The sequence below is a fragment of the Apis florea genome, unplaced genomic scaffold (assembly GCF_048593485.1).
Source record: "Apis florea isolate Af1SG1 unplaced genomic scaffold, ASM4859348v1 contig_2350_pilon, whole genome shotgun sequence".
Classification (NCBI taxonomy): Eukaryota; Metazoa; Arthropoda; class Insecta; order Hymenoptera; family Apidae; genus Apis; species Apis florea.
Genome location: NW_028256565.1, coordinates 1717521 through 1744334, shown reverse-complemented (window position 1 = coordinate 1744334; position 26814 = coordinate 1717521). Strand labels below are relative to the sequence as shown.

Sequence of the window (26814 nt, the reverse complement as noted above, 5' to 3'; positions counted from 1 at the left end):
CTAGGAATCTCGCAATTTCCGTAACCCGAGCAATTTATTTCCTGATGACCGGTAAATGTATCTCCGTTTACTTGGTTAGTGGACCGCTATCTTAATACATTTACTCGTGGTATTTGATTCGTTTACTTGATACAGGAATTCTGATCAGAACCATTTAGAACCGAGCTCGGTTAAATACTCGGTTCCTCCAGACAGCTGAATATCTTACTTCGAATGCTATCGAAAATTTGATAAACGATAAACTTGATTTCGCGTGAATAAATGAAATGTTGATCATTCGACATTTTTTTACGTCAGAAAGCTATAATATTAATATTTTTGATTAAAAAAAAAAAAAAAAAAAAAGAAAAGCTTCTTCTTGATAATTTTATATTTAATTCCTTATTCACTTATTTTTCGTTTCATTGTATTGTTTAAGAATATTATGTATATATAGGCTCTTTGTGTTTTCATCAGGATCGTAAATCACGCGATTAACATGAACAGGTAGCAACGAGTTCGAACGAGCTTCTCGCCCCTTACCATCGACCTTAAAGAACTTGAGCACTTAAAGCAAATCGTGATCTACGAGAAGATGGTAAAGGGCTTGGCGCATCGAGGGAGCGGCTGACTTGGCTCGAGACACCTCGTTTTTCGAGGCGAGCCGCTAATTAAGAAATACTCCCTTTAATGTCTACTCTAGAAACACAGAAACAGTGCTTTAACCCATCCACTCTTGTCCACCACGCCTTTTTCTCAATTGGAATTGCGAATTGTTTCCAGAAATTTAGTCTTCTTTAATTTTGAAGAATCTCTCAACAAGTGGTAGGACTGAGATAGTTATAAAATTGACGGTTATAAATTAAAGAAAAAAATTAATTCAAAGCATGAAAATACTATTGTGCTAGAAAAATAAATTGAATATACTTTAATGAATAGTCAAATTAGATATACTTTAAAATACGTTGTTTACTTCTCCTATTATTCCGTGAACGAGTCACGCGATCGAATAAATTTTCTCCGTTAATATTCAATCGAACGACACCGATGTTATCGACTTCTGCAATGTCAAGCCACGAAATCAGTTAATTCTCGTCTTTCGTACCATGAACATCGCATTGTACATTTCTCTCCGCGATTTGGAATTCGTCTCACAAACACAAACATAACCTTCTTTCCATCTGATGAAAATTTATTTCGTCTAGTGACTATTAGCGCGCGCGCCTCCTATCGGTGCAACAGGTGATTACACGCGTTCGGCAAATATCGTTCAATTAAACGTCGCCGGCGACACCATTTGCTTGGCATTCGTCACTTTCCCCAGTCACAGCTTGCCGATTCCTGAACGTTTGGCAAATTTCCTGGATCTGTCAGGGCCGTTCTCCACGAGCAATTGGTTCTCGTCGATCAAGTTGCGAACGAACGAACGAACCGTATCAATTGCCAATTAATAATTCTTTTGTTCTGGTATTGGTAGCACTGCAAAGGCGGTTGAATACGACGTAACGATGTAACGTGTTTCGAAGGAGAGCGTGCGTCACGTGACGCGAAACGAGTGAATTATTGTGTTCGTTGCGATATTTGTGGATAGTTGTGGAAATTGACGATGTTCTATTGAATTTATGAAAATAGAGTACAGACTGATGGAAGAAATTATACAATGTTTGTGAAGAGAAGAAAAATTCTAGAAATATTCGAAAATGTCCAGAGTAAAGAAATTGATGAAGGTTAGGTAAGTCTTTTGTTATTTTTCAAACGGAATTTGAATTGATTATTGTTATTATTTATATAATAAGGCTTTTCGTTGTTATGAAAATTAAGATACAATTTATTTTTTATTTTGAGAATTTGAAACCTTTTGTACTTCGAAAGTTTTCGAGATTTTAAACATCTCTTTAATATTTAACAATAATGGTGTTAACGATTAATTATAAGATATACGATTGAAATAATAAACATCCATAATTTTTATTGAAAACATATCTTTTTAATAATCAGTTCAGAAAAGTGTCAAATATAGAATTCATTTGCCACATGTCAAACCGACTATTTGCTTTTATCCTTATCCTTGTCTATGAAAGCTGGGCACGCGGAATATTTTAACATACACAATTGACTGGGTGCTCGTTTATTGGATCGAGGCATAGATGCACGTGTGTGCATGTTCAGAATGGCCTTCGGATTCCAGGGCGGAATCATGGAGACTGGGACGGGGCAAGGAATAGGTTAAGGGGGAAGATCTTCGAATACGTTCTCGGTGTCGATGGGAGCCACGGATCTATTGGGATTTTCAATTGAACGGACACGGAACGTCATGGAATTCGTCGTGTGCGCCTCGAAAGTCGAGGAATGAAGTAATCCTCGCGGAATGAATGACCTTTCCCGCGACTACGGGGGCGACACCACTCGTTGTACGTTTCATCGCGATTATACGGATCGTTTACATTCCTCGTTGGATTATTTTCACCCACATGTAAATTTATTTTTCCTTTTGATTACCATGATACCGAGTTTTACAATTGAAATTTGCTGGGATATCATCGTTTATTAGTTCGAAAATTGGATTCGAACGACGGTTAGGTTAGGTTCTCGGATATTTACTCTCGGAAATTATCGATTTTTCTTTACCTCGCACATTTTTTTTATAATCGATAGAAATAAGAATTATTCTATCTCATTCAATTAATTCGAATTATTAAATCGTTATTCTACTTAAAATTATTTATAAATATAGGATATTGAATTGCATATTCGAAAATTTATTCTTTCGATTCTTTATTATTGAGAAAACATCGGAAGTATCGATTCGAGGTGGGAGAAAACGAGATTTGATGGTGCATTTGTTACACGATTGGAAGTTTCTAAGCTTCTCGTCCTATTGTCAGTTGAACGTGACGCGTGCGACCCGAACTTCGTCTTATCATTGTAAATATTTGATATGAAATCCTTATCTCCGGTAAGAGGTGAAAATCCATTTACCATGACGAAGGAATAATGCAACGTGGGAAATATGGATGCGTGCTTTTTTCGCGATGAAGGAAGGGATCTTCTTTGAACTTTGGATAATGCGCGTGTTCGAAACTCGTCTGGCAACTGTACGACAGGTTGCTCGTTAACATTTATTCGCCTTCTTTATTTTTCCATCCCTTGAGAAAACCGGGGAAAGGTCGCAGTTTCTTAATGCAGTTTCTGATATCTGTGCCGACTGTTTCGAAGACGAAGGGGAATTTTTTTAGCGAATATTTCATGGCGTATCGTACGCAATAATCTCGGTTGGGAAAAGAGTCGAACAGGGCTGGAGATTTAAATTATTCACGACGTTATATTTCCATTTTATATTTGGTACTCGTATTTTCTCGATCAATTATTAACGTATCTAGAGAATTCGGTGGTCGAGAGCATGCGTGTTTTAAACGTAAAAAACTTTTATAAATTTTAATCCATAATTCTCATTGAGAAGAAAAAAAAAAGAGTTTTGAAAATCTTCTCTCTTGCGTAGATACAGTATTTTTTTTTTTTTTTTTTTTTTTTTTCTTTCTTTTTTCGAAGTGTAAAGAATACAAACGAAATAAAGGAAACAAAAGTGGAATATATTTTTTTTAACGTCGGTTAAGAGTGCATCGCGATACGGTGACAAAAGCGCACGGTGGTAGATTTTCTGCTCGCGAACGAGTCGCAAGTTTCGAGGACTCTAACGCCTCTCTTATTGTTATAAACGAGAAAAGTGCTCGGTCGGGACGGCGAAAAACTCGTTTTTCTTCTCGTGCATGCCTCGCAGCGTGTTCCAACCGCAGCGACCTTCCTCTCGCTCCTGCTCGACTATATTCTTCGGTTTTCCGCATCTTACTACCGAATTTTCACTCGTTCTCTCTGCATAATATTTCATTCTCTTCGTAATAACAATTAATCGCTCGTCTCGTTATAATTGTGAACCTTCTAATTTTATTTTGTTATAATTTTTGTTATCATCCGTTTGATGGGGATGTAATATTATTGGATACGATAAATAAATAGATACATCCTGAAAATACACCCTTCGTACATTCGAGTATCCGTACATTTGTTTTTCGTGAAAATATATTTATTTACGAAAGAATAGGGAATATTTTTATTTATACGTTTCTTCAAATATCACGTTATCATTCTCTTTCTATACGAACGAACGGATGAATTTAAATCATTTTTACTCGGTCTTGTTGAAATTTATTTTACTTTTTTAAAAATATATATATATATACGTGTATATTCAGATACTCGTACATTTTTAATCTCTCTATTCCGCGCACACGAGCAGGAGATTTACGTTCTCCGAAAAATTTTTGTTTCATTTGTTTTAATAATGTTCGGTACTGGTTCGACGATTCAAACCAGTTAAACGCCTTTCACACCACCACAACGCGTCTTCACTCTCTCAACGTTCAGATCCGTCTCGAACAATGCGTTCCGCTTTCAACCTTGGCGACGACGCATTACTCGAAAGATGTCGCCTTCGTCCTGCATTATATCGTTATGCGAAAGAATATCGAAAGAAACGTTCGAGTTGACGGAAGAGTCTTCTCGAATAACGCGAATACCTACTTATATTTTCCCTTTTCCCTAAGTACGTTGAATGAACGGCCGGCGAGATGCGAAGGAATTGAAATCCATGTTAACAGAGGCCGCGGAGGTTGAAAATGCAAAAAGGGAGATATATATACACGGGACCGTACAAAAACATCGCCAGGGGGTTGAAAAAAAAAAAAAAAGAAAAAAGAAATGAAAGGTGTCTCGAATGAAAGCGTGCGCATCTTCGTAAAATATAGAGTGAAACGGTTTTTCAACGGTCGCGGTAATATTATTACGGTTTGCTCTGAATACAATTTCCTCTTTTCAACTCGTTAACTCGATATTATTTTTCTTTACGGCGTATACACACCAGATCGAATTACGATCCGAATTACCATCGGTCGAACATTTCGCCCTGTCGAATCGATCGATCATACAAGAATCGATCGAATGAAAGGATTTTTATCGCGTAATATCGTTATCTTTCGAACGCAATCTCTTCCTTCGTCTAGCTTCGTTAACTCGTGTGCCAATGAATTTTTCTTTACGACATATAGACAGGATTGAAACCAGGATTACGATCCAAATTACCATCGGTCGAACATTTCGCCCTGTCGAATCGATCGAATGAAAGGATTTTTATCGCGTGATATTGTTATCTTTCGAACGCAATCTCTTGCTTCGTTCAGCTTCGTTAACTCGTGAGCCAATGGATTAACTCGATATTTTTCTTTACGGCATATAGACACGATCGAAACCAGGATTACGATCCAAATTACCATCGGTCGAACATTTCGCCCTGTTGAATCGATCGAATGGAAGAATTTTTTTCGATAGTGTTGTTATCTTTCGAACGCGTTGTTATCTCCAATCTTCGTTCAACTTCTTTTCAACTCGTTGACCCGCGAGCCACGGAATTAACGCGATATTTTCCTTTATGACACGTAGACACGATTGAAACCAGAAACGATTCAAATTACCATCGGTCGAACATTTCGACGAAAATTTCTCCCTGTCGAATCGATCAATCACCATAACCTCGCGCGTATCAGAATCGATCGAACGAAAGAATTATCGCGTAATATATTATCACGATATTCCTCCGAATACAATCTCCTCCTTCAAATCGTTTACCTTGTGAGCCACGGATTTAACATGGTATTTTTCCTCTTTATGACACAGATTGAAACCATAGAAACCATCCAAATTACCATCGGTCGATTCGACGAAAATTTCTCCCTGTCGAATCGACCGATCGCACGACCATACGAATACGAAGAGGGAAATTCGATCGTCGGAAAACTCGGTTTCCGACAAGTTTCGGATTGGCACGAGTGGAGGGGTGGAGGGATCGAGAAGGGAGAACGCCCCGTGTACAATTAGTCGCGCGAACTTTAACTTGCAAATATGGAGACTGGGTAGAAACGTCGGCGTTCGCAGTCGGATCGATTCGTTTCCAATTAATTCCCGCTCACGGAAATTCCACGAGCATGACGCATCGTCAAATTCAATTTCAACATGGGGGACGAGAGGGAAGGGGAGGAGGAGGAGGCTGACTCCGGCTGCTCCCTTCCACGCGATCCTCCCTTCCATTCTATCCGTCCCTTCTTCTATCCGTCAAGTGGAATCTTATTTTAATGAGTTTCGCCGGATCGAAGTATCGCGTCCCGAAATAAAGTACCGCGATCCCTCTGAATCTTTGACGAGAGTGTCTCCGAGTGATCATTCGTTACTCCTCGGCCTTTTTGCAACCTTTTTCGCCACCGTTGCAAAATGAAAGAGGGAGAATTTTCTTATTCGTGCGTCACGTGATAAATAATCCGTTTCGCGGATTAACGTGAAATTCCTCCTCGCCGGGGAGGGAAATGTATTAGGATAGGAAAGGTAATAATAATTTTTCGTTATATATATATATATCTTATATACGTATTTCGTGATTAACGTATTCGTTTTTAGGAAGGAAACAGTTCGAATAGAAAGAATATCTTAAATATACGATTGTGAAATTTATTAATTGTTGAAAGTTTTTGGAAAAAATCTAATCGAAATAGACAGATAGAAAAGTTACTCTGTATATATACAGATATCCACTTTTATACAATTTACAAGATCTAAAAAAGTTGATATACAAAAATATCGCTTGTTGTTCGTTATAATTTGCTTGCACGACATTTTCGATTCGTCCGTTTCAAGAGTTTAAAGTCAAACGTGCTCAACGAATATACATTAATATCCCTCGCTTGCGAATTACCGAGAGATACCCTTTGATTCACGTTTCGAGAACGAGGAGGATTTTTCAAGGCGGTAGATCCGTTCCGATCAGGTATTCAGGGAATCGCGGCTCGCGAGAGGGGGAAAGGGCAATGTACACACACAGGGGAAAATGTAAGGGAAAAATTGGCATATTGAAATTCTGGGTGGCTCGATGCGAGAAGAAGCCGCAGCCAGCAGCTAACGGCTGCGGCACCCTCGTAACCCAATTTAGAAGAGGACACAAAAGAGTATTCGGTGATATTGAGCCGTGAGATGCGACCTACTTGCGAACCGACCGACCGACCGACCGTTCGTTCGTTCGTTCGTTCGTTCCTGCCTGCCTTACCTTTTCCCTTCTTCCTCCTTCCTCCAACCGTCCGTGTTTTTATGCCTTCCAACTCCGCTCCCTTCCCCCGTATCTTCGCCCATATCTCGCCTCGTGCGAGATAAGCTTCGAAAATTAAGAGAAAGAAGAAGAGAAAGAATCGCGTCTTCTCAATTTTCGGAAGGAACGTTTCGAACATTCTTTTTCATTTTGCAAGAATTTTGCCGAAATATTGCAAAAGAGGATACGAGAAATACGAGTGAAGTATTTTATTATTTTCAATTGTAGACCAATTAAATTGGATCAGAGATAATTTTCCTTGTCTATCTTTCTTCTGCGATAGTATAATAAAATCGTTTAAGTCCTCTGTAGACTAAAATCCTCGCTAGGGGGATCAAACTCATCCCGAACAATTCTCTCGAACGAGATCCTCCTATCCCTTTATGTTGACAAACCGTTCCGTTTTCTTCGAGTGGCGAGCTAAACGAAGCAAAGGAAACGAAAGGAATTGACTTCCTTGGGGAAAAAAAAGAAACGAAAATCCTCCACATCTCACGATTATAATCGGGATTATAATGATCGTGTCGAAGGATCGAAAGGATTCGTTCCACGAGTCGATTTCTTATCGACGTGTTTCCATTCGAAGGATCTGTCGCGATGTCGAATTTTCAATTTACGGAAAATCGTGAATCGAGGAGAGGAGGGTTCGTCTAAAAATAAAATAAAACGGGCGAATAAATAGATGGACGCTGGATCGAAGTTCATTTTTCAATTCCTCTGACCGACCGGTGGAAACTCTTGGCGACGCGAAAAGTAGAAAAGAAATTCGAAGAGAAGTTTTCGACAAGAGGAGTGGAAAACGTAGAAAAGATGTCTTTTTGCAGATTTTCGGATCATCAACAGCCACTAGAATTCCACTTTCCGCGTGGAGAGCCGTAGATGCCTTGGAAGAGCGAAAAAGGGCCTGCAAAAGAAGAGGATTTTCTCGTATAGTAGAATCGTCGTTGTCGCGTCGGTTGAAAAAGAAGTTTCTACGCCATTGGATGCCGACTATGTTGCTACGCGTCGAACGATCATTTTTTGCATCCTGCGTGGCTCACGTCGGATCGAAACGCGTTTCCCTTGGAAATATGCCACCGCATTTTCTACCGTCCTGGATTCCTGGATCGTGAGTCTTTCAGCTGGGACGGTTGTTAAACTCGATAAAGCGATCCTGTAACTTTTATTTTTTAGATAGCTTAGAGAACTCGGTTTCTTCGAGTTTTTCTTCAATTCACGCGTGGAATTTTTATAAACAAATCGGATTTCACTTTCTTATCTTATCTTATCTTTTCATATTTATCCAAATAAATCAAATATATATATATATATATATATATATAAATTTTCATCAAGCAATTTGTTGTTAAAAGTTTTTCCGTTGGAGAAGAATAATTTTCTTCGAGCCTCGTTTCTTTCATTCGAAATTGCGAAATGGCGAGTTCAATCTCGCGGAGAGCAAAGGGTTAACGATAACGACCCTTAATAACAGAGCTCGGCTTTCATGCAAATGTATCAGAGTTTCGCGATCTAAACTGGTGGTAACTCGTCGTTAAGATTTCTAACATCTCTTCCCCCTCGATAAATCGTGGAAATTCCGGCGCGAGGAGAGGACGTTGAAAAAATAACTCTGGAACTTTTCTTCAAGAATCTCGATAATTGCATTGGATATTATCTTTGGTGAAAATTAGACGGGGCATCGAGAGCAGAAAAATAGGTAGTTTTTCCACACAGAGAGAGAGAGAGAGAGAGAGAGAGAGAGAGAGAGAGAGAGAGAGAGAGAGAAGAGAGAGAAAGAGAAACTTTATCTCCAGCTTCGAAAATATTCCTTGGACGGATGAAAGAAATCGAATTTCATTTAACTCGCCGCATTTCCCCTTCACAGAGTTGAACAAATTCTTACAATCGTTGAAAAGACGCGTCTAAAAATCTACCAACGAAATCGTTACGGATCGTTAAATTTTACAAAATTCTCCCTCTCCTTTGCGTATACATATGAAATACGAAATACTTGGGCGGTCGAGAATACTTTTATAAACCAACTGCATAATCCCGGAAAGATTATGCATGATCCTGCCTTTCTGGATCCTACGTGTATTTCATTATTCATTCGTACCGAAAACAAGCTTAAATTGCAAAAGGAAGAGAAAAAGAAAAAAAAAACTAGTAGTCACGAAAACGAAGAAAGTAAGAATAATTTATTCCACTGGGTGAATAGAAAAAATCGAAAAGGATCCTCTTCGAGCCATCATTCTTCTCCATCGAAGAATCGAAAGTCGAGGAACGAAGAATATTCGAGATAGCCATGGAGGGGGGATGGACGGACGATACGTTATATTCGAATGATGGTGGGTAAATCGAGGAAAATTTCTAAGGAGGGTTTCTAAGGAGGAGGAGCACGCGGATATTTAATTTTCCACGAGGAAAACCAGACGGTCGAATTGATCCTTTCCAGCCTGATACTTGCCGATTCCCACGGAATATCACTTCCGTCACCTCCTCATCCTCGTTCATATTCGATTATCCGTGAATAAAAGAGAATCCCCCCTCCGGCTGTCTCCCCCTTCGTTTTGCGCCACCTTCTTCGACAATCGCGATGTCGTTTCCTTCCTTCTTTTTTTTTTCCTCGTCTCGAGGATCTTCAATCCTCTCAGGATCGTTTTCTTCTCGAATTCTTTTTTATCCCTCGAATTCGAAAAAATTCGAATTTTGTATTTTATTGTATATAAGGAAGTTTCGTTCTCGAAGCGTTGGAGAAAAGGCGATATTCGTGCAACTGTATCCATCATAGGTCGAGACAATGGACACAAATATCCATTCGTTTCGGAGAAAATTAAGCGCTATAACTTTATGACTCTCAGGCTACACCACTCGGCTCGACGCAATAACTCGAGAGGTGACTCCAAGGGCATCGCTCGGCTCGACGCGGCGATTCGAACGGCGACGATGTTTATTTACATTCGACTTTTTTAAAATATCGCTTCACGAGTAGATTCCTTAGCTCTGCACGTAATCTTATAAGCGTGGAATAATAGTCCGACGAGTTCAGTGGTGATAGAAATATTATTTTCAATGTTTTTTCGAGTTTTGTAAACGTGGAATACGTGTGCAATGAAATTAGTTCGAGTGAAGATGAGTTTTTATTGAATAACGAAATTATTTTTATTCGTTCTATCGACAATAGACAGAAAAAGAATAGCGATGAAAATAGAAATGCGATATAAGAAGATGAAAAATGACAAACAGAGGATGCATCCTGGCAATTACTTTATTATTAAAATATCGCACGAAACAACTTATATAGACTTTAATATTCGACAAATTTTCTTTCTTTGTACGTAAAGATACGTAAGATATAAAAGTTTTACACGTTAATTTGTCCGTAAAATGATTTCAAGTTGGCTTAAGAAATTCAACGAACGAGTGGGAGAAATCATGTGGATGTTAATTGTCATCCGTTTCCGCGCGCCTTGCCTTTCGCGAAATTCGAAATCTCTCCCTCACCTAAAGTGTAAACTTCCCCTTCCTCTTCTTATATCGCTCTTCATTTTTACCATTTTCCTCGCATCGGTCTTCGGTCTCTCCCTCCTCCCTCCAGTGGAACCGGTCTTATCGACCACTTATCTTCCACTTGTTTTCATAAAATTGGATTTTACTCCCGGGGGAGAAGAGGGGGAGAAGAGGAGAGGAAAGGTAATCGGCTGAAAATTGGCGGACGAAGAAGGAATTGGACAAATTTAACGAGTTCTCGGGTTGGAGTGTGTCTTTGGTTCTTGCCTTTTGTAAACGTTTGTTGTGAAATAGATTCTCGAGGATCTCGTTCTCTTTTTTAATTAAATCTCTTGCCGTTTAATCATTTCTCGAGCATGTATATATATATATATATATATATATATATACGAATCGACGAAGGCATCGATGAAGATCGATCGCCGTTTTTCCTTCGTTTTAAAATTCACTTTAAAATTCTCGGTGGAAGAAAAGGCAAAAAAAAAAGAAAAAAAAATCCATTCCATCAAAATCGATCACTCGACTCTTCCCTTGAAATTTCTGCTCGAGGGATGAGAGGAGGAGGAGGAGAAGGAGGAAGAAGGAAAAAGTCCGCGAATCTTTCCATTCGAAGCCTGGCCGTTGTTACGGCGTTCCAAATGACGATCGATAACAGGTTTTTCACCCGGCACCTCGTGTTTTCACCACGAGATTTTCGAGAGATTCGAACCGAGGCTAAAAAGCACGGTTCGCTTACCGACCCGCCAACTTGTGTAATCACGACGACTAAACCGAGTATCGACAAGTTGCGGTCGATAGCTCTTTCTCTTTCTCTCTCTCTCTTTCCCCCTCCCCTTTCCCTCCTCTCTCTTTTCGTTCTACTCGGACACTGATGGATGAAGGAGTTGGGACTAGGGCAATAAATCATCGGCTGTCCCGATGATAAGAAGATCGGCCGATCTCTTATCGACCGGTTTTCTCGATTGTCGTACAAATTGAGCGAGCTATAGCGATCGAACGATATTATATTCGAGAAAAATTTGATGTTTCTTTTGACTCTCTCTCTCTCTCTCTCTCTCTCTCTCTCTCTCTCTCTCTCTCTCTCTCTCTCTCTCTCTCTCTCTCTCACACACACACACACACACACACACACACACACACACACACACACACACACACACACACACACACACACACACACACACACACACACACACACACACACACACACACACACACACACATCTCTCTCTCGATAAACAATAATTCGCACAGAGGAGTATGAAGACAATTGGAAATCGAAAAAAAAAAAAAAAGGCGATAGAGGTTCTCCTTCCTTCGATTCCTCCAGAAAGAAGAAGCTCCAAGAAACCGCTAAATCTTATGCAATGCAGAAGCGATAAAATTGGCGATTCGATCTGCAACCGCAAATAATTTAATCCGGCCGAGAGAAGATTGTGCCAACCTTTGCCCGGCCGAATTCATCAGATTCGAGAAGTTTCCGTGATCTTATCAATGAAACCACCAGGAAGTGGTGGATGGCTCAATGGGAATCGAAGGTATTAAAATACGCTTGGCTCCGCGAAAATTTCAAGTATCTGACACAGAAAGTCCGAAAATTCTGCAAAATTCGCGATTTTAACGAGTATAACGCGTGGGGTTATTCGTTTATTCTCGAGATTTTTGTCCCTTTTCTTTTTTTTTTTTTTTTTCTATCTCGCTCGATTTTATCTTTAACAATATATTTAACAATCGTTCCTTCGATGCATTATAAAATTCACAAATGTTTTGGCTTTATCGATGAATAACTAACCAATTGGTATTTCGGGTCGTTCAATAAATGATCGAGTTTGAATCACTGATCCTTTATTTTATTAGAGAATTTGTTTGATGGTGGATATACAATATATATAATAATAATTGAAGGAATATTTTATTTACTTTCTGCAATTGTTATTAATCTTTTTAAAATATACAATCTCTCTCTATTATTTCAAAAATTCCATTGTAAGTTTCTTTTTCTTCGCGTAGAGAAATAGAGCTTTGCCAATTTTCAGAAATTAATCTAATTTACCACCGGTAACAGCCGATCATCATTTATACAAGTGAGAATTGATCCAGTTAGATAAAAAGGAAATCGAAAAAGATACGAGTGATTTCCGCAAGCATCGAGAAACTAGATGAAACTAGTTAACGGAAAAATGTTGAAGCACGAACTGGCAATGAACGAGTGGTAAAGAGCGATGAAAATGGACAGAGTTGTATCCGAAGGCGATGTGACCTGCAAAAAGCGTATTAAAATTAATGAAGCACAAGCCGGTGAATTTATTCAGCAACAAGTTGCTCGCGATCCTCGGCGTTGAAACGCATTCATCGCCACGAGATACAAAGGTGCAACGACGCTGTTTTGAATCGGATCTGTGAATCGCTGTGTGAACGAGTTAATAGCGCGGACGGGGAATGCTTTTAACTCGATGGGTCTCGAATATTCGCGATCGACGTGTCCGTGACCGTGTACGAATATCATTCTATCTTGTTTATAACTAGAAAATTAAAAAACGATTCGTGACAAATTGTTAAATTTACTATTCTAATTTTAACACTTTGTTCGAGAAAATAAATAGATAATAAAAATAATTTTTGGGAAATCGAGGAAAATTAATCGATTTACGACGAATTATTATTGTTAAATTTATAAATGTTAATTTTAATTTTAATAACACGTTGTTTGATAAATAAATAATAAAGTTATATAATCTTCTGTTTATCGTTTCAAAGGTTTAATCCTGTCACGATGCGGTCATCGAATCGTGTTCAGACGATGAATCCATTCAACGAAATCGCGTTGTCGCCATCTCATCGACTTCTCTCACTAACCTGAAAGTTATTTCTGCGAGCTTCGATCGATCGAACTACGTCTCTGTCTGAAGTCGCTCACTCGTGCCTCGAGACGAGCTAATTATCTGCTACCTTCACTTCAGTCTCGTCACTCACGCGTGATGAGAGCCTTAACCTTTTAACCAGACTGCTCGTGCGAAATTATACGCCGTTATACGGACTACTCGTGCCATCTGTCTGCGTTCTCCACGTATTTTGCCAATTTTCTTGACAAAATTTCGTTAAATATGATATTGCGAAGTGATATTGAGAAGTTTTAAAATTGTGTAAAGAATAATACATGTATTAATTTAGAAATTTCATAGTTAAATGATAATATGGAAAAATATTTCCACGTTATTGATGATAGATAGAAGCTATAAATTTTTCTAACGATACAATGAATATTCGCAGATAGAGGTTATGAAAGTATTAAAACGTGATATTAGACCTATTTCACAACTAGATAGTTTGTTATATATATATATATATATATATATATATATATATACATACAAGGATCGTTCCTGGACTAACAATTACCATGAATGGCTCTTGTCGGACGGAATATTCCAGTTTTCAACATAAAGCTTAACAGCTCGTAAGCATAATCGTGTCCCATAACGAAAGGATTAAGCAAAACGAGCGGATCCGTACATACAAGTCGCATTTTTCACCCCGTTTTTCTTTACACCAGATTATCCTTGATTAAAAGTCCAAACTCCGTAGCGAAATTCGCAGCCGAAAATAATATTCAGACCAGGGGAAGAATGTCTTAACAGAAATTAAGGTCGCAATATCTGCATTAAAGAAACGTTTCTCGGGCAGTGAAACGCGGCCGTTCACGTTTATCGCGCGAAACGAAGATCAAAGAACGCGATTATGTGCACGCGAAGATGAAATCTATCCTCTCGTGCTTTTTAACGTACGTACGTGAACGATTCGTCCGTGTTTCGTACCTATTCGTAGGGAAGTCTTGTACTGAAATTCCTTTCCATTTTTTTTTTTTTTTTATATAAAGAATTAGAAGAGAGGTGGTATGGAAGAAACATGGTAAAGTTCTCGAAGATGGAAAATCTATCCAAGATTTGTTTTGTAGTAACATTTCTTATATGCATTTGCATCCAGTTCTAAGTCATTGTTGTATCAAGCATAATATGAATTTTTTTTTAAAAATTTACGAAAGTTGAATATTTTTCTTCATTTTTTTTTCAGTTCAAGAATTCCATCTGAAAAACAAAACTGTACAATTGATATACAAAATATAATAAATGATAAACGGAATAATACGAAAAGGAAATTTAATAAGATCGATTGCAAAATTTTTTAACATAGTCAATTATATCTCAATCTGATTAAACGCTTGATTAAATCGTCTCGTTTCTTAAAAAAAATATCTCGATACAACCAATTTACAAAAGATACCTAGTTTTTTTAAAATATCTAGAAAGTCGGTCTTTTCAATATTATCAATTAGAATATAGAATATCGTTTGATTTTTTGTTCAAAAATATCTCTTTCGTACCATCTCTTTCCTGTTCTATTCTTCGCAAAATATTTATCAAAGAATTCGCATCGGATAATTCGGTTGCAAGCAGCGTTTAATTGATGACGGGCAACGCAAGAAAATACGTTCGATTACCGTGGAAATGGACGTACACAACACAGAAAAAGATATAGATACATACGCAGCGCCACAGCGGGCAACAAATTCACTAGTCTCTCCATCTTGCGCCACGCTATAGCACGCATCAGCCACAGTTCTGCGGTCCACGTGGTCTGGAACGATACGACGCCAGTTTGCGAAACGGATCGAGCGAGAACCGATTCGCTTGCGAATTGTATCGCCGTTGAGAATCCGATACCTGTTCTTTTTTTTCCTTTCTCTTCCCTTCCCTTTTTTGTGAAATTCGAGAGGATGATATTGGAAATATTTCGAGACTTAATGACCTAGAAATCTCGTACGTTCATGATCGTTAATGCGGTAATAATGTACCTCTCGTGTTTTTCTTTTTTAACGGCAAATACAATATTGCATGCTTCGATAAATATTCTAAAAAATTTTTCGAAAATGAATCTCGAAAGTGTTACGCTTATCTCCCTCAAAATAGCTAAAATTTCGAATAAAATTAATTGCGTAAATTCGTTTGAAATGACGTTGAAACGTTTATTCGTATAATTGATCCATTCTTTTCTACAACTTCAATCCTTTCGTAATACGTGTTTTATTCGATGCTTCGAATAACAAAAATTATCGACGTAACTTTCTCCTTAATTTCGACTAATTAAAATTTTGCCCATATTCGAAGAAATTAATCGATCAAGCGGCCTCTCCTCGACGTTTCAAACGGATGCATCGCATTTATTGTCTTCCCTTCTCTCCTTCCCGAATTCAAAAAATATAGGAAAATCCAGATTCCCCCAGTTTTCGAGTTTCTCTAAAGTTTCGACGTTGGAAACGAACGGTGGAACGGTTGAGAACCTAGCAATGGGTCGGTGGGGGGATGAGAAGCTGCTTATGTATCCGAGTTGCAGATTCAACGATATTTCAAGAGATACGCCATCGCGTTTCCGCCCGCCTAACTAAGAGAGATTTACGGGAGATCTGACGCGAAAATTTCAGGCCGGGGATCCGAAATCACGTAATCACGAGCCTTATGACCGGCATAAATTCCTAGAAGGAAAATTGGAAAAAGGATATACTCGTTAAAAGCATCGGCTTAACCTGTTAACTGATCTAATCTTCTTCGTTCGCAAGATTAAAAATGATACGTTCGAATTAATTTCAATTTCAATTTCAATTTTCACCATGAACGTGAATTATTGGTTTGTTTCGAATCAAATAATATATATATATTTTGTAAAAAATTGCCAAATTAAAACTTGGATTTTTTATCGATCCTTCCATTCCTTCAACTCGTGACGAATGATTATAAATCGAGGGAGAACGTGTTCCAACTTTAATTGTAAATGCTTATTCCAGCCGCATCGTTCCACTTAATCGAGCAACGGCTCTACCTGTTTCAGTGCTAGAACTGAAGGGCCCGGAGAGCACGAAGGCGAGAAGAAATGAGTTGGACGTGACACAATGACATGATGAAGAGCCTGGTGGGGATCATGTGGATAGTGTTGGTGCTCATATCAGGTATGTTCAATAAATCTATCCGACAATAAGACGTACTTGCCGTATTCGCGGCTATTATGTCACCGTGGACAAAGTTAAAATGGACGTTGGCGCCCGATTTATGGAATTTCCCCGATCGTCCAATCGTGTAGACTCGCGAATTCTAAAGTCTTATATATTGAAATTTTAAACGTTAAGCTTCAGATATCAAATATTCGTGATATTATATTTCAAACTATTTAAAACAAAACGTATAAAATTTCAAAATTTAAATGCGAAAAATTTTAATATTCGAGGATTCAAAATTCAGATCTACCTTGTTCAATTTCGGCAAGGCCACGATCGCGTCCGCCATTCTATTGTATAAAGCGCGGCAAGGCGCGAAGCCTATCATCTCTAGACAATAAAGCAGCCAAATATAACCGGCGACGAATAACTATCGTATAAGATACGACGCTTGCTGCATATGCATCAAGCTCTACTCTCACTTGGCTTCCATTCACATGTAAATGCTTCACGCGCGTTTACAATGGCGGCTATCAACGTCCAGTCCTTTTTCCACCTCTGGTGGTGGTTAACGAAACTTTCGGCCGGATCACGGGATGAATTTAAATTCTATCTTTCGCGAGAAAAATCCGCGCTCGTACCCGTTTCCTCGTACATCCTCTTCGTTTCTAAAACTTCCAAACATGTGAACACGTGTGCGACGTTTATTTTCTTAACAATGATAACGATAGATATATATATATATATTCAATATCGCCAAAATGAAGTTTTAGAGTCGACTGTTTCTTCATGTTCGTTACGAATAGAGTTAACGTTCGACGAGAAACTGGGGCAGGCCGTAATTTCGAAACGATGTGCAGGCACGAGAAAGAAAGAAAAAAGTTACGAGACGAATTAAGCCCGATTCGAAGTTTCCGCGAGGCTTAGCGCGCATGCGCACAAATGTGTAACGAGCGCCTGTATAGATCCTGATACCGCACTTAATATGCGGTTCGTGTTGAACCAGTATTGTAATACGGCCGTGGTACAGGTGTTTGACCATTTGCGGGAATTGATGCTCTGTTCATGATAGTCGATAGAGGTTATACGTGTAATTGAAATCAATAAGGAAGAATCATAATTGGATTGTTTTCGATATGGAAAAATGGAATGCGATCATGTTTTCACTGTACTTGCCTATGCATGCTTGTCCTCATAAACACGATCGTATTCTATTTAGCCTTATTCTACTTGGCTTCGGTGGACACTTGTCTGACGATTCGTTGATTCGTATTACTTATCGAACTATGCATAAAGGTATAACACGTTCTTTCAAATTCGTTCTGTGGACTGGCTATTCTTGTTTCTTTAATCGATGACTTTAGATGATTTTTTCTATTTTAAACTATTTTTAAATAAAGTTACTTTCTTTTCTACGATTTTTCAGATTCATTCTATTTATTTTTATATAATTCTAATAGTTTGTTTGTCATTTAAATTAATTTTTTCGATTCGTATTTAATTGAACTAAAAAGGATTTCTATTTCAATAAAAAGAAAAAATTATAAATAATAATTAAATGTTAGATTAGCAATAATACGTACATATGTATTCTTTATTGAACAAGGATACAAAATATTAGAAACCTACTTCGTATCGATAACTCGTTTTTCTTTGTCTCTTATCGATTTCATCGTCGACTTGGGTTAACGCCGCCTCATTGAAAATCTCGACTAGAAAAGTTGCTCGCGTTTTTTCCCGGGAAATAAACAGCCGAATAAGTGGATACTCGGCCCGAGTGTCTTTTAAACGTCCGCCACACGCGATATTTCTCCATGTTTCTCGATATGTCCGGCTCATCGAGCAATCGTCTCGCGCGAAACGCAATATCGCTTTGGTAATATAGTGGTTCGTTCTTATTGCTCTTGTCCAAGTAGCAACAATTTCACGGACGTTGATTCGACGACCGATATCGTGCCTTTTTCTCTCGTTCCTTTTTTCTCGTCTGTTTTACCGATCGCGATGATTAAACACGATGAAGCTTTTTGTGGATAATTCTCGTGTTTTCGCGAGCTTTTTAAGAGTTTTAAAAAAGATGTGTCTTTAGATCGATTCACCAATAGCACTATGAACTTTCGTTCATTCTTTTAAATTTAAATATTTGGACAAACTTACTGTTGTCTAGAAAATGTTTATTACGAATTTTTTTACGTTGGAAAACCGTCGAAAATCACTTTATATAAAATAAGCCGAAATATCAGAAAAGTTTAATTTTCGTCTTAAGTGGATGGAATCGTCTTTTTTTTTATTCGATTTAAGAATAATATTCTTGTATTTTTTTGTAAAATTTTCTTTTTTCTATCAAGAATCGATATCGATATATTATTTCGATAAATTTTACAATTTTATTATTTATTTCGGAGTATTAAGTAATCGACAAACAGAATATCTTTTTTGGGGTATATTAAACGGATTTTTAGATAGGAAATAGAAGAGGAATAAGAGTAATCAGTTTCGACTGACAAAGCCTTTCTTCCAATTGGTCAGCCACCGCAGCCTTTGTGCTCCCGAGTCAAAAATGCTCGGCACCGTTCTAACACAATTCTTCTTTCTCCGACTTAATCGTCGAACAGAAGGGGGAAGGGGGGAGAAAAAAAAAAGACTATCGTCCCGTCTGATACCATTAACGCTTGCTCAAAAAATCTATCTCGGATAAAACGAATTTTTATTCGTCGTTACATTGTCGATAACAAACGTTTCCTTGCCACTTGTCCAATCGATAGAAAGAGAGAGAGAGAGAGATTTCCCTCGAAGTTTCATTATCCATCTATTTTCATAGAGTTTAAAAGAACCGATCGATCAAAAGAGAACCAACAACGAGCATGGAAAAAAAAAAAACTTAAAGTAAAACCAAACATTTATCGTTTCCCTTCTTTATATAAATTTTGTATAAGTTTCCTTCCTTGAAAATTGATTCTCGACGGGGTTCACGAAACGTGGAGGAACAATTGAAACGTAGGATTCGTTCGTGTAAGCCGGCGGATGCAGGGCCGCGCGATTCATGCGGTTTGCATCCGCTCCCTCGAAAACCAAGTCAGGCACGTACGAGGCGCACGTAATTTCCGGCTAGTTAACCGATTACTCACGAAAGATTGCGATCGAATCGATGGCCATCTGTTCGTGCTGCGGGTTATCATAATATCTCTGATCCACCGTACCACCACCGCTGGAATCGTCGAAACTCGTAATTTCGTTCCAATGGAAATCTCATCGTGAATATATTATTTCGCGAATCTATCGCTTCGTTCCACGTGAAGTAATCTTGGCGAAACTTGGCAATATTGCCTCGATTCTTTAAGAGAATTCTGAAAAGAGTATAATATAGGAATAAATGAAAATAACGTAGTTATGAAAAGATTGTTTAAATTTTACATATTTTTCGCTTGTTACAAATTTTGCAATGGATTGCACAAGGAGATATTTAGAGGAATTTATCGCTTTGTTCCACGTGAAATAATCTTGATCAAAGTTGGCAATATTATTTTAGAATCTTTGAAGAAAAGGAATGATAAGATGTTTTATTGAAAATTTTTTAAGATACACTGTTTAAAGCTTACTTTCACGAATAAATGAGAATGAATAATTTAGTTATGAAAAAATTGTTTAAATTTTACAAATTTTCGCTTGTACAAATTGCAACAGATGCAAAACGCGCAAAAAGAGAGGGGGGGGGGGATATTCAGATTTATTTCGCTGCGTGAAAAGATTCTCTCGTGAAGAGATATCGTATCAATTTTTCAAATACACGTTCGAGATATTTTTGTTCGAAAACCATTTCAATTCAACTCATGGATATATTCTTCCTCTCAAGATTTTATTTACCTTCCCTCTTTTAACTCATTCATCAAACTTCAAAAAATAAATAAATAAATAAAGATAGGATCGTTTTGGACAATAGCATCCGTTAGAAAAATAAAAAAAAAACGCGAGTAGCTGAATTCAAACGTAAAGTATACATTTTATTTTGTAATTTGAGAAAGCACGTCTTGTCTTGTTGCCGACGCGGACGAAGAAGGATCATTGCGAAACAATGCATCATCACAAAGATCGACGATCCCTTCCCTCCCCTGTGCAAGGTGTATCGTAAATATTCTGGCACAGCTTCAAAACTGCAATTGTAGCCACGGTTGCCCCCGTTGACGCGTATTATGAACCATCCTGGTACCGCTCCAGGAACCTCGTAAAACACCGATAATATAATGTCCGGAAACGATAAATAATATCTCTGCCGGGGGCGATGCCAGAGAAATCTATTACAAAATTAATTTGGAAACATTGAACGAAGGCGATTGATAACGAAGAATCCTTCCTTCCTCCTTTTCTTTTTTTTTACGATACGAATTTTAATCTTTTGCGCTCGAAAGGCGAATCGTCGACGACACGCACAATGGTTCGAAGAAATGGACAAAATTATTTTTTTCTTCGATTTTAAGCTTATACGGAGATAGAGAAACGATAAACTAAATAGCGATAATTTAATAAAAACGATGAAATTGAAAATTATAAAAAAAGAAAATTATAAAAAAGCATTATAAGATGTACTGACCGTTCAAAGAGTGAATGAGATTTTATGAGATACATCAGATGTGCGGATAAGATTCTTTCCCCTTTTTTTTCAAATTCAAGATTTTATTACATAAATCGGGTACAAGATTATCCAATTGTTTCAATCGGATAGATACTTTTCTTGTGATTTCCGATCTTTCTGCCGATTTTTCTCGCGTCTCGATCGGATTTTTGTCAAGCGATTCCTCTATCGTTGTCGAACTTTCTCGGTGCGTCTGAACGATCGTCGTCTTCCAAATTAAAATTTCTAGCTTTAAATATTTAGTACCACTTTTTGCACGTTCCGTAAGATGCAGCGTTCTCTCTCAATGGCGCACACAAACTATTTTAGTAACTTTGATAGCCGATTTCTTAAGCTGAAACGCAAAAAATAAGCAGAGTGACGCGAATGACGCTTCTCGCACGCCATATTGCTCGAAATTGTTGAAATCCACACGACTGGAAACTCTTAGAGCGCTCGTCACGGCTCTTCTTAAAAACAAAAGATCGCTCTTTCAGATGGCGCCACATAAACGGTAAAATAATTCGAATTCAGTTAGAAGTTATGATGGTAGAAAAAAAAGAAGAAGGAACTTAATTGCACACCTAATACACATATGCAAAATCATCTCGAATTGCTAATTCGCCTGATCGAAAAAATTGCGATAAACGGATGACACGATGATGCGTTTCTCTCAATTATTTATCACAGTAGCTTTTGATGATTTGGAATAAATGTACGCGACGACAACAACCGAACCGGCGGAAATTGTTTATGGAAATGGTGATAATTTGGTGATTATTTCGTTCGCGCATGTTTGTTTCACGCTGTTTTGCACTTTGAAATTAAACGAGAGATTTTTCCATCGACGATGAAAAATTGTATGGCAAAAATACGATATATCTATATCGCGCCGAATTTATTATGACGAAACGCGTTAAATTGCGAGGGAATGATAGATGGAGCAACATGTTCGGTTCAAAGATCGCGTGACTTTCGTAGTTTCGGGTATCGAGCAATTGCGATTCACGTTTATACGCGTTTCGGTTCGTTTCACGAGCTGTTGTTCGCCTCTCTTCGCCGTTAAAAACCGTTTTTTCTTCGAAAATCGCTGTTCATTATATCGATCAAATTTAATACAATTGTAATCGCGTTTTTGTTCCAGGATGCTCGGGAAATCCAGATGCGAAGCGGCTATACGACGACCTCCTGTCGAATTACAACAAGCTGGTTCGTCCAGTGGTCAACGTCACAGACGCCCTCACCGTTAAAATCAAGCTCAAACTCTCGCAGTTGATCGACGTAGTAAGATAAAATAGAATCAAAGAGCAAAGAGACGATAAAGCCGCGATAGAGAAATTAAAATGATCGTTCGTCTTCTGTTTTTCTTTCCAGAATCTGAAAAATCAAATCATGACAACGAACCTCTGGGTAGAACAGGTGTGTGTGCGCGTGTATTATAATGTAATTGCTAACCAAATTTGAACAACTAAATCCGTCGTGAACTCCGACGAATTGAAAATTTTTTTTTTTACTGGCAAAAAAATTAATATCGCGAATTAATTCCCGTGACATCGTTCGTGATAATTATCTAAATAGTGTTCTTCTACGGTTCAAGCGGAATCATTTTCCTTTACTCGACGAGGCAAAATTTAAGGCTTAATCTTGTTTGAAGGAGAAGGTGGGCGCGTGGTTTCGAGAACTCGAAAGATTCCGCTTGCATAAATCCCTCGTTTCTGGTAATCGTTCGAGTCGCGGCACCGTGCATTGTCTTTCCGTGAATGTACGTATAAAACGGGCGGATACGTGGCAAAACGAAAATCGGGAGCTCTTCCACTCGAGAGTCGCAAAATAAGTCCGGTGAACCGTGCAACCCACTTTCGAACGTTACGTAAGACAGATTCGCATCCGATCTCGTGCATCCATTTCGCCTCCCCTCCCTCCTCCTCCCCCTCCCCTTTCTTTTATCGTTATCTCGCACGAAATTAGGGACCAAAAAAAAAAAAATTGCAGAATCAATCACACGTGTATACTTAACTTTTTTCTTTCGAATTAAAATTATTCCAAGTAAGTAATCTTTTAATAATAAAGAGGGGAAAAATTTAATCACTGTTTCGAAATTATCGCAACAATCGTGTCTTCGATGTATTTCTTAAAACAATAAAAAATCAACAAAGTGAGAAATCTCGCGAGTAAAGAAAACGATCGAGGGTTGTGTCTATTTGTCTACGCTCTCACGCTCCGCGTCCATTTTTGACGCGCAATTTCCCTTAATCGAATCCCCTCGATGAATCGTATTCGATGGTGGTTGATACACGCGGTACTTACGGGCCATTAATCTGTTAGACAGCGTGATCGGGTAAACGACCGTAAGTACATAAAGAGGAGCACACCCGATACATAATCAGATCAAATATTGGTGGCTCGTCGAGAACTCTCTCTCCCCCCCCCCCGGTGTTCCCATAGTATATTAATGGAGGGTTGGCGGTGGCCACGTGTAACGAACGACCGAGAGAGGAGCGGGTGGGGAGTGGAGTGGCGGTTTCCCTCGAATTTCGTAAAACTTTCCAGTTTACCCTCCAGTTTACCGCGATCGACTTTATCGATAATAGCTTCGAATTCTGAGCGTAAAAGATATCCTCCTCCTCGAGAGAGAGTTGTCCAGGGAATCATAAAGTGAGTAGTAGAGTTTATACTTCGGATATTTCGGACTCGTTATACCTAATCCTAGTTTCGTTTTGAAAGATTTTCGAGAAACCAGAATACAGCGTCTTTTTCTCTGTTTCGTTGTGCAAATTCTGTAGAAATCTTAGAAAGCGTATTATCCAGGGAATCATACGTGATAAAGTTTATATTTTGGCTATTTCGAATTTGTCATATCTAATTTTTACACTGCTTTCCCTGTTTCATTAATTAATTTCTGCAAATCGTGACTCGTAGAAATCTTGGAAAGTAATCTTTGTTAGATGAATCAATAATTAATAAGGCGTTGCGTTCTTGATTATCCTTGAATAATTAATAAAATAAATGTATGAATAATTAATGTAGTAGGGATGTAGGTTAGATTAGCAAATATTAAGTGTTTTGTTCTCAATTATGATTCTTCTGTTAATTCTAAACTGTAAAAATAAAAAGCTCGAGAATCTATTTTATCTCTATTCTCAATTATTCAATCAAGTAAGATTTATCGACTTAAAAAATTATTTAAAAATAAATTGTAGAAATATTTTTTCTTTTTTAACCAGTATATTCTGCTTACCTCGTCGAATGAATTATTTTTCTTTTTTTTTTTTTTTCTCTCTCTCTCATAAACGAGCTATCCGGGAAAAAAACTTGCTCTATTTCCTGTTAATTAACATTCTGTCGCATGCTCTCTGCGATCCCCCTCCGTCAATTAGCCCGACGTACAATTCCATGCAATCGCTCTTATCTTTCCCTCTTCTATATATTTCTCCCTCCTCAACCAAAGATATACAACAAAGATATATGAACGTGATAATTCAAATACATAATTTCGCTTTCGAATCGCTCGTGTAATAAATAACCGTATTCTCCATCTGTGTCGACGATTAATCGAGAAAAGAAAAGAAAGATATTCATTCTTCTAATTTGCAACGCGTATCCTCTTCCTTCTCTCTAGAAACCGTTAGACATACCATTTTGTATGTTGTGTCTCTCTTTCTCTCCCAGAAATTATCGCGGGCGTGGTAGAGGCGTGTGTGTATCATCCACGAGCAATGCAATGCAATGCATTCGAGAAACGAATGCGTCTCATCGTCGTGCATTTCGTGTTTTAATTAATTTCACCCGGGGAGGGAGAGGAGGGGTTGACAGACGTCAAAACTGTTCGTGTCGTGGACAAAGTAAGGCCGGCGGCCGGTGCTCGTGGCAGGCCGAGTTCCACGGAAACAATCCGTCGTGGAAAAAGGTGAAAAGAATAGAAAGGGGCGCGCGATAATCGGGCTGTGCGCACGAACGATACGGGGAGGGGAGGGAAAATGCAATTCTGGAACACGCTCCTCCTCCTCCTCCTCGTAATTCTCTCCTCGAAATATCCCTAGGAAACCATTGCGCTCGATTTATTTCCGGATTCTATCATTCGTCTGTGGAGGATATTTAAAAAAAAAAATAAATAAATAGATCAAAATTTTTGACGACTTGTCAAAAATTCACAGCGGTACGCGTTTTCGAGTAAATGCTTATCATTGTGTATTTTATCGGTTTAAAATGAACGAGGGACGAAGAATTTCAAAAACTCGTCGAAAATTTTAATATTCTGTTTCATTAATCGAGTCGCGTTGTACGTCTCTATTCCATCTTTGTGGAGGATGTTAAAGAATAAAAGAAATTGAATTTTAAATGACTGGTTATAGCAGTAACGTTTTCAAGTTTCTCGCTGCATAATCGAAACGTTTATTGTTACAGTCATGGTACGATTACAAGTTAAAATGGGATCCAAAGGAATATGGTGGGGTGGAAATGCTGCACGTGCCATCCGATCATATATGGAGGCCCGATATAGTTTTGTACAACAAGTAAGACCATCTTTTCGTCACTGTGAAAATTACGTTACTATCTCTAGCCAGTTAATGGATCTGACTTTGGAAAAGGTTACACGCATAAGAGATTGTCTAGAATTACTTGGCAAACTGCCACGAGTAATTTCCCCAATTTTGGAATTTTCATAACGGGGCGAAATTCGATTTGTTATTAATCCCCTCCCTATAAAATTTCACTCGTATCGCTTACCGTTTCATTATTGCCTTTCGGCTATACGATTAAACGACGAGATATAACATTCGGTTCAACTTGGATAAAATATACGATAAAGAAAAAAATTTTTTTTTTTAGAACTCGAAATCGATCTATACGTAATTTTAAACGTTGCGAAAAAATTGATTTCGTAAAAAGATTCGATTCGATCTCGAAATTACATTAACATTTCGACAGAATGTATATATATATATATATATATATAATCCCTCTGTCGAGAACTTTGTCGACATAGTAAATAAAATTTTGTTCCAAATTTTCTTCACAACAGGTCTTTCTAGCGGGAAGAATCACAATTATTGATCGCATGATCGATTTGTTTTCATGGAACAGTGCCGACGGTAATTTCGAGGTGACGCTGGCAACGAAGGCGACGCTGAATTACACAGGGAGGGTCGAATGGAAGCCACCGGCCATATACAAGTCTTCTTGCGAGATCGACGTAGAATATTTTCCGTTCGACGAGCAAACGTGCGTCATGAAGTTCGGCTCGTGGACTTACGATGGCTTCCAGGTAAACCTTCCACATTTTTCTTTTCACTAAAATGAAAAATTCCTTTTCGCGTCCCCAGAAAGAGAGAGAGATAGAGCTGTTAAAAAATATTGAAAAAGGAAAATAAAGTTGTACCAAGAATCGTAATTTATATAAAATTTAAAAAAAAATTATTTTCGTATTGTTCGCGAGATTGTAAACAGACATTTGTTCGGGAAAGTTCTCTGTGAAGGTCTTTTCCTGTTTCCAGCGGGCCGCTAATAGACCTGAACAAAGAGTGATAAGTGATACTTCTGAAGTACTGTTTTTATGCGTTTGGTCGACGG

The 26814-nt window shown here is 38.2% G+C and overlaps 1 protein-coding gene and 2 long non-coding RNA genes across 9 annotated transcripts in view; 1 reads left to right on the top strand and 2 right to left on the bottom strand.

Annotated features, from left to right (window-relative positions):
• The window catches only part of nAChRa3 (nicotinic acetylcholine receptor alpha3 subunit), a 70493-nt gene that overhangs the window by 33838 nt on the left and 9841 nt on the right, over window positions 1–26814 (top strand). For 3 of the 7 annotated variants that reach the window (XM_086905009.1, XM_086905004.1, XM_086905008.1), the window contains 5 exons: window positions 16535–16652; window positions 22388–22527; window positions 22618–22662; window positions 25648–25757; window positions 26329–26509. In XM_086905009.1, coding sequence (XP_086761135.1) covers window positions 16601–16652; window positions 22388–22527; window positions 22618–22662; window positions 25648–25757; window positions 26329–26509 — 528 coding nt within the window. In that variant the 5' untranslated portion in view covers window positions 16535–16600. Of the gene's footprint in view, window positions 1–1520; window positions 1712–15264; window positions 15469–16534; window positions 16653–22387; window positions 22528–22617; window positions 22663–25647; window positions 25758–26266; window positions 26510–26814 lie in introns of those variants that run through there. The other 4 variants (XM_086905005.1, XM_086905007.1, XM_086905006.1 and 1 more) reach the window with 4 other exon arrangements.
• LOC147658096 (uncharacterized) lies at window positions 12480–14281 on the bottom strand. The gene is made up of 2 exons (XR_015291216.1): window positions 13508–14281; window positions 12480–12911 (listed from the first exon to the last, which is right to left on the bottom strand). It is a non-coding gene; the product is annotated as an uncharacterized LOC147658096 (long non-coding RNA).
• Window positions 19325–21682, bottom strand: LOC147658095 (uncharacterized). Its single transcript, XR_015291215.1, has 2 exons — window positions 21223–21682; window positions 19325–19981 (listed from the first exon to the last, which is right to left on the bottom strand). It is a non-coding gene; the product is annotated as an uncharacterized LOC147658095 (long non-coding RNA).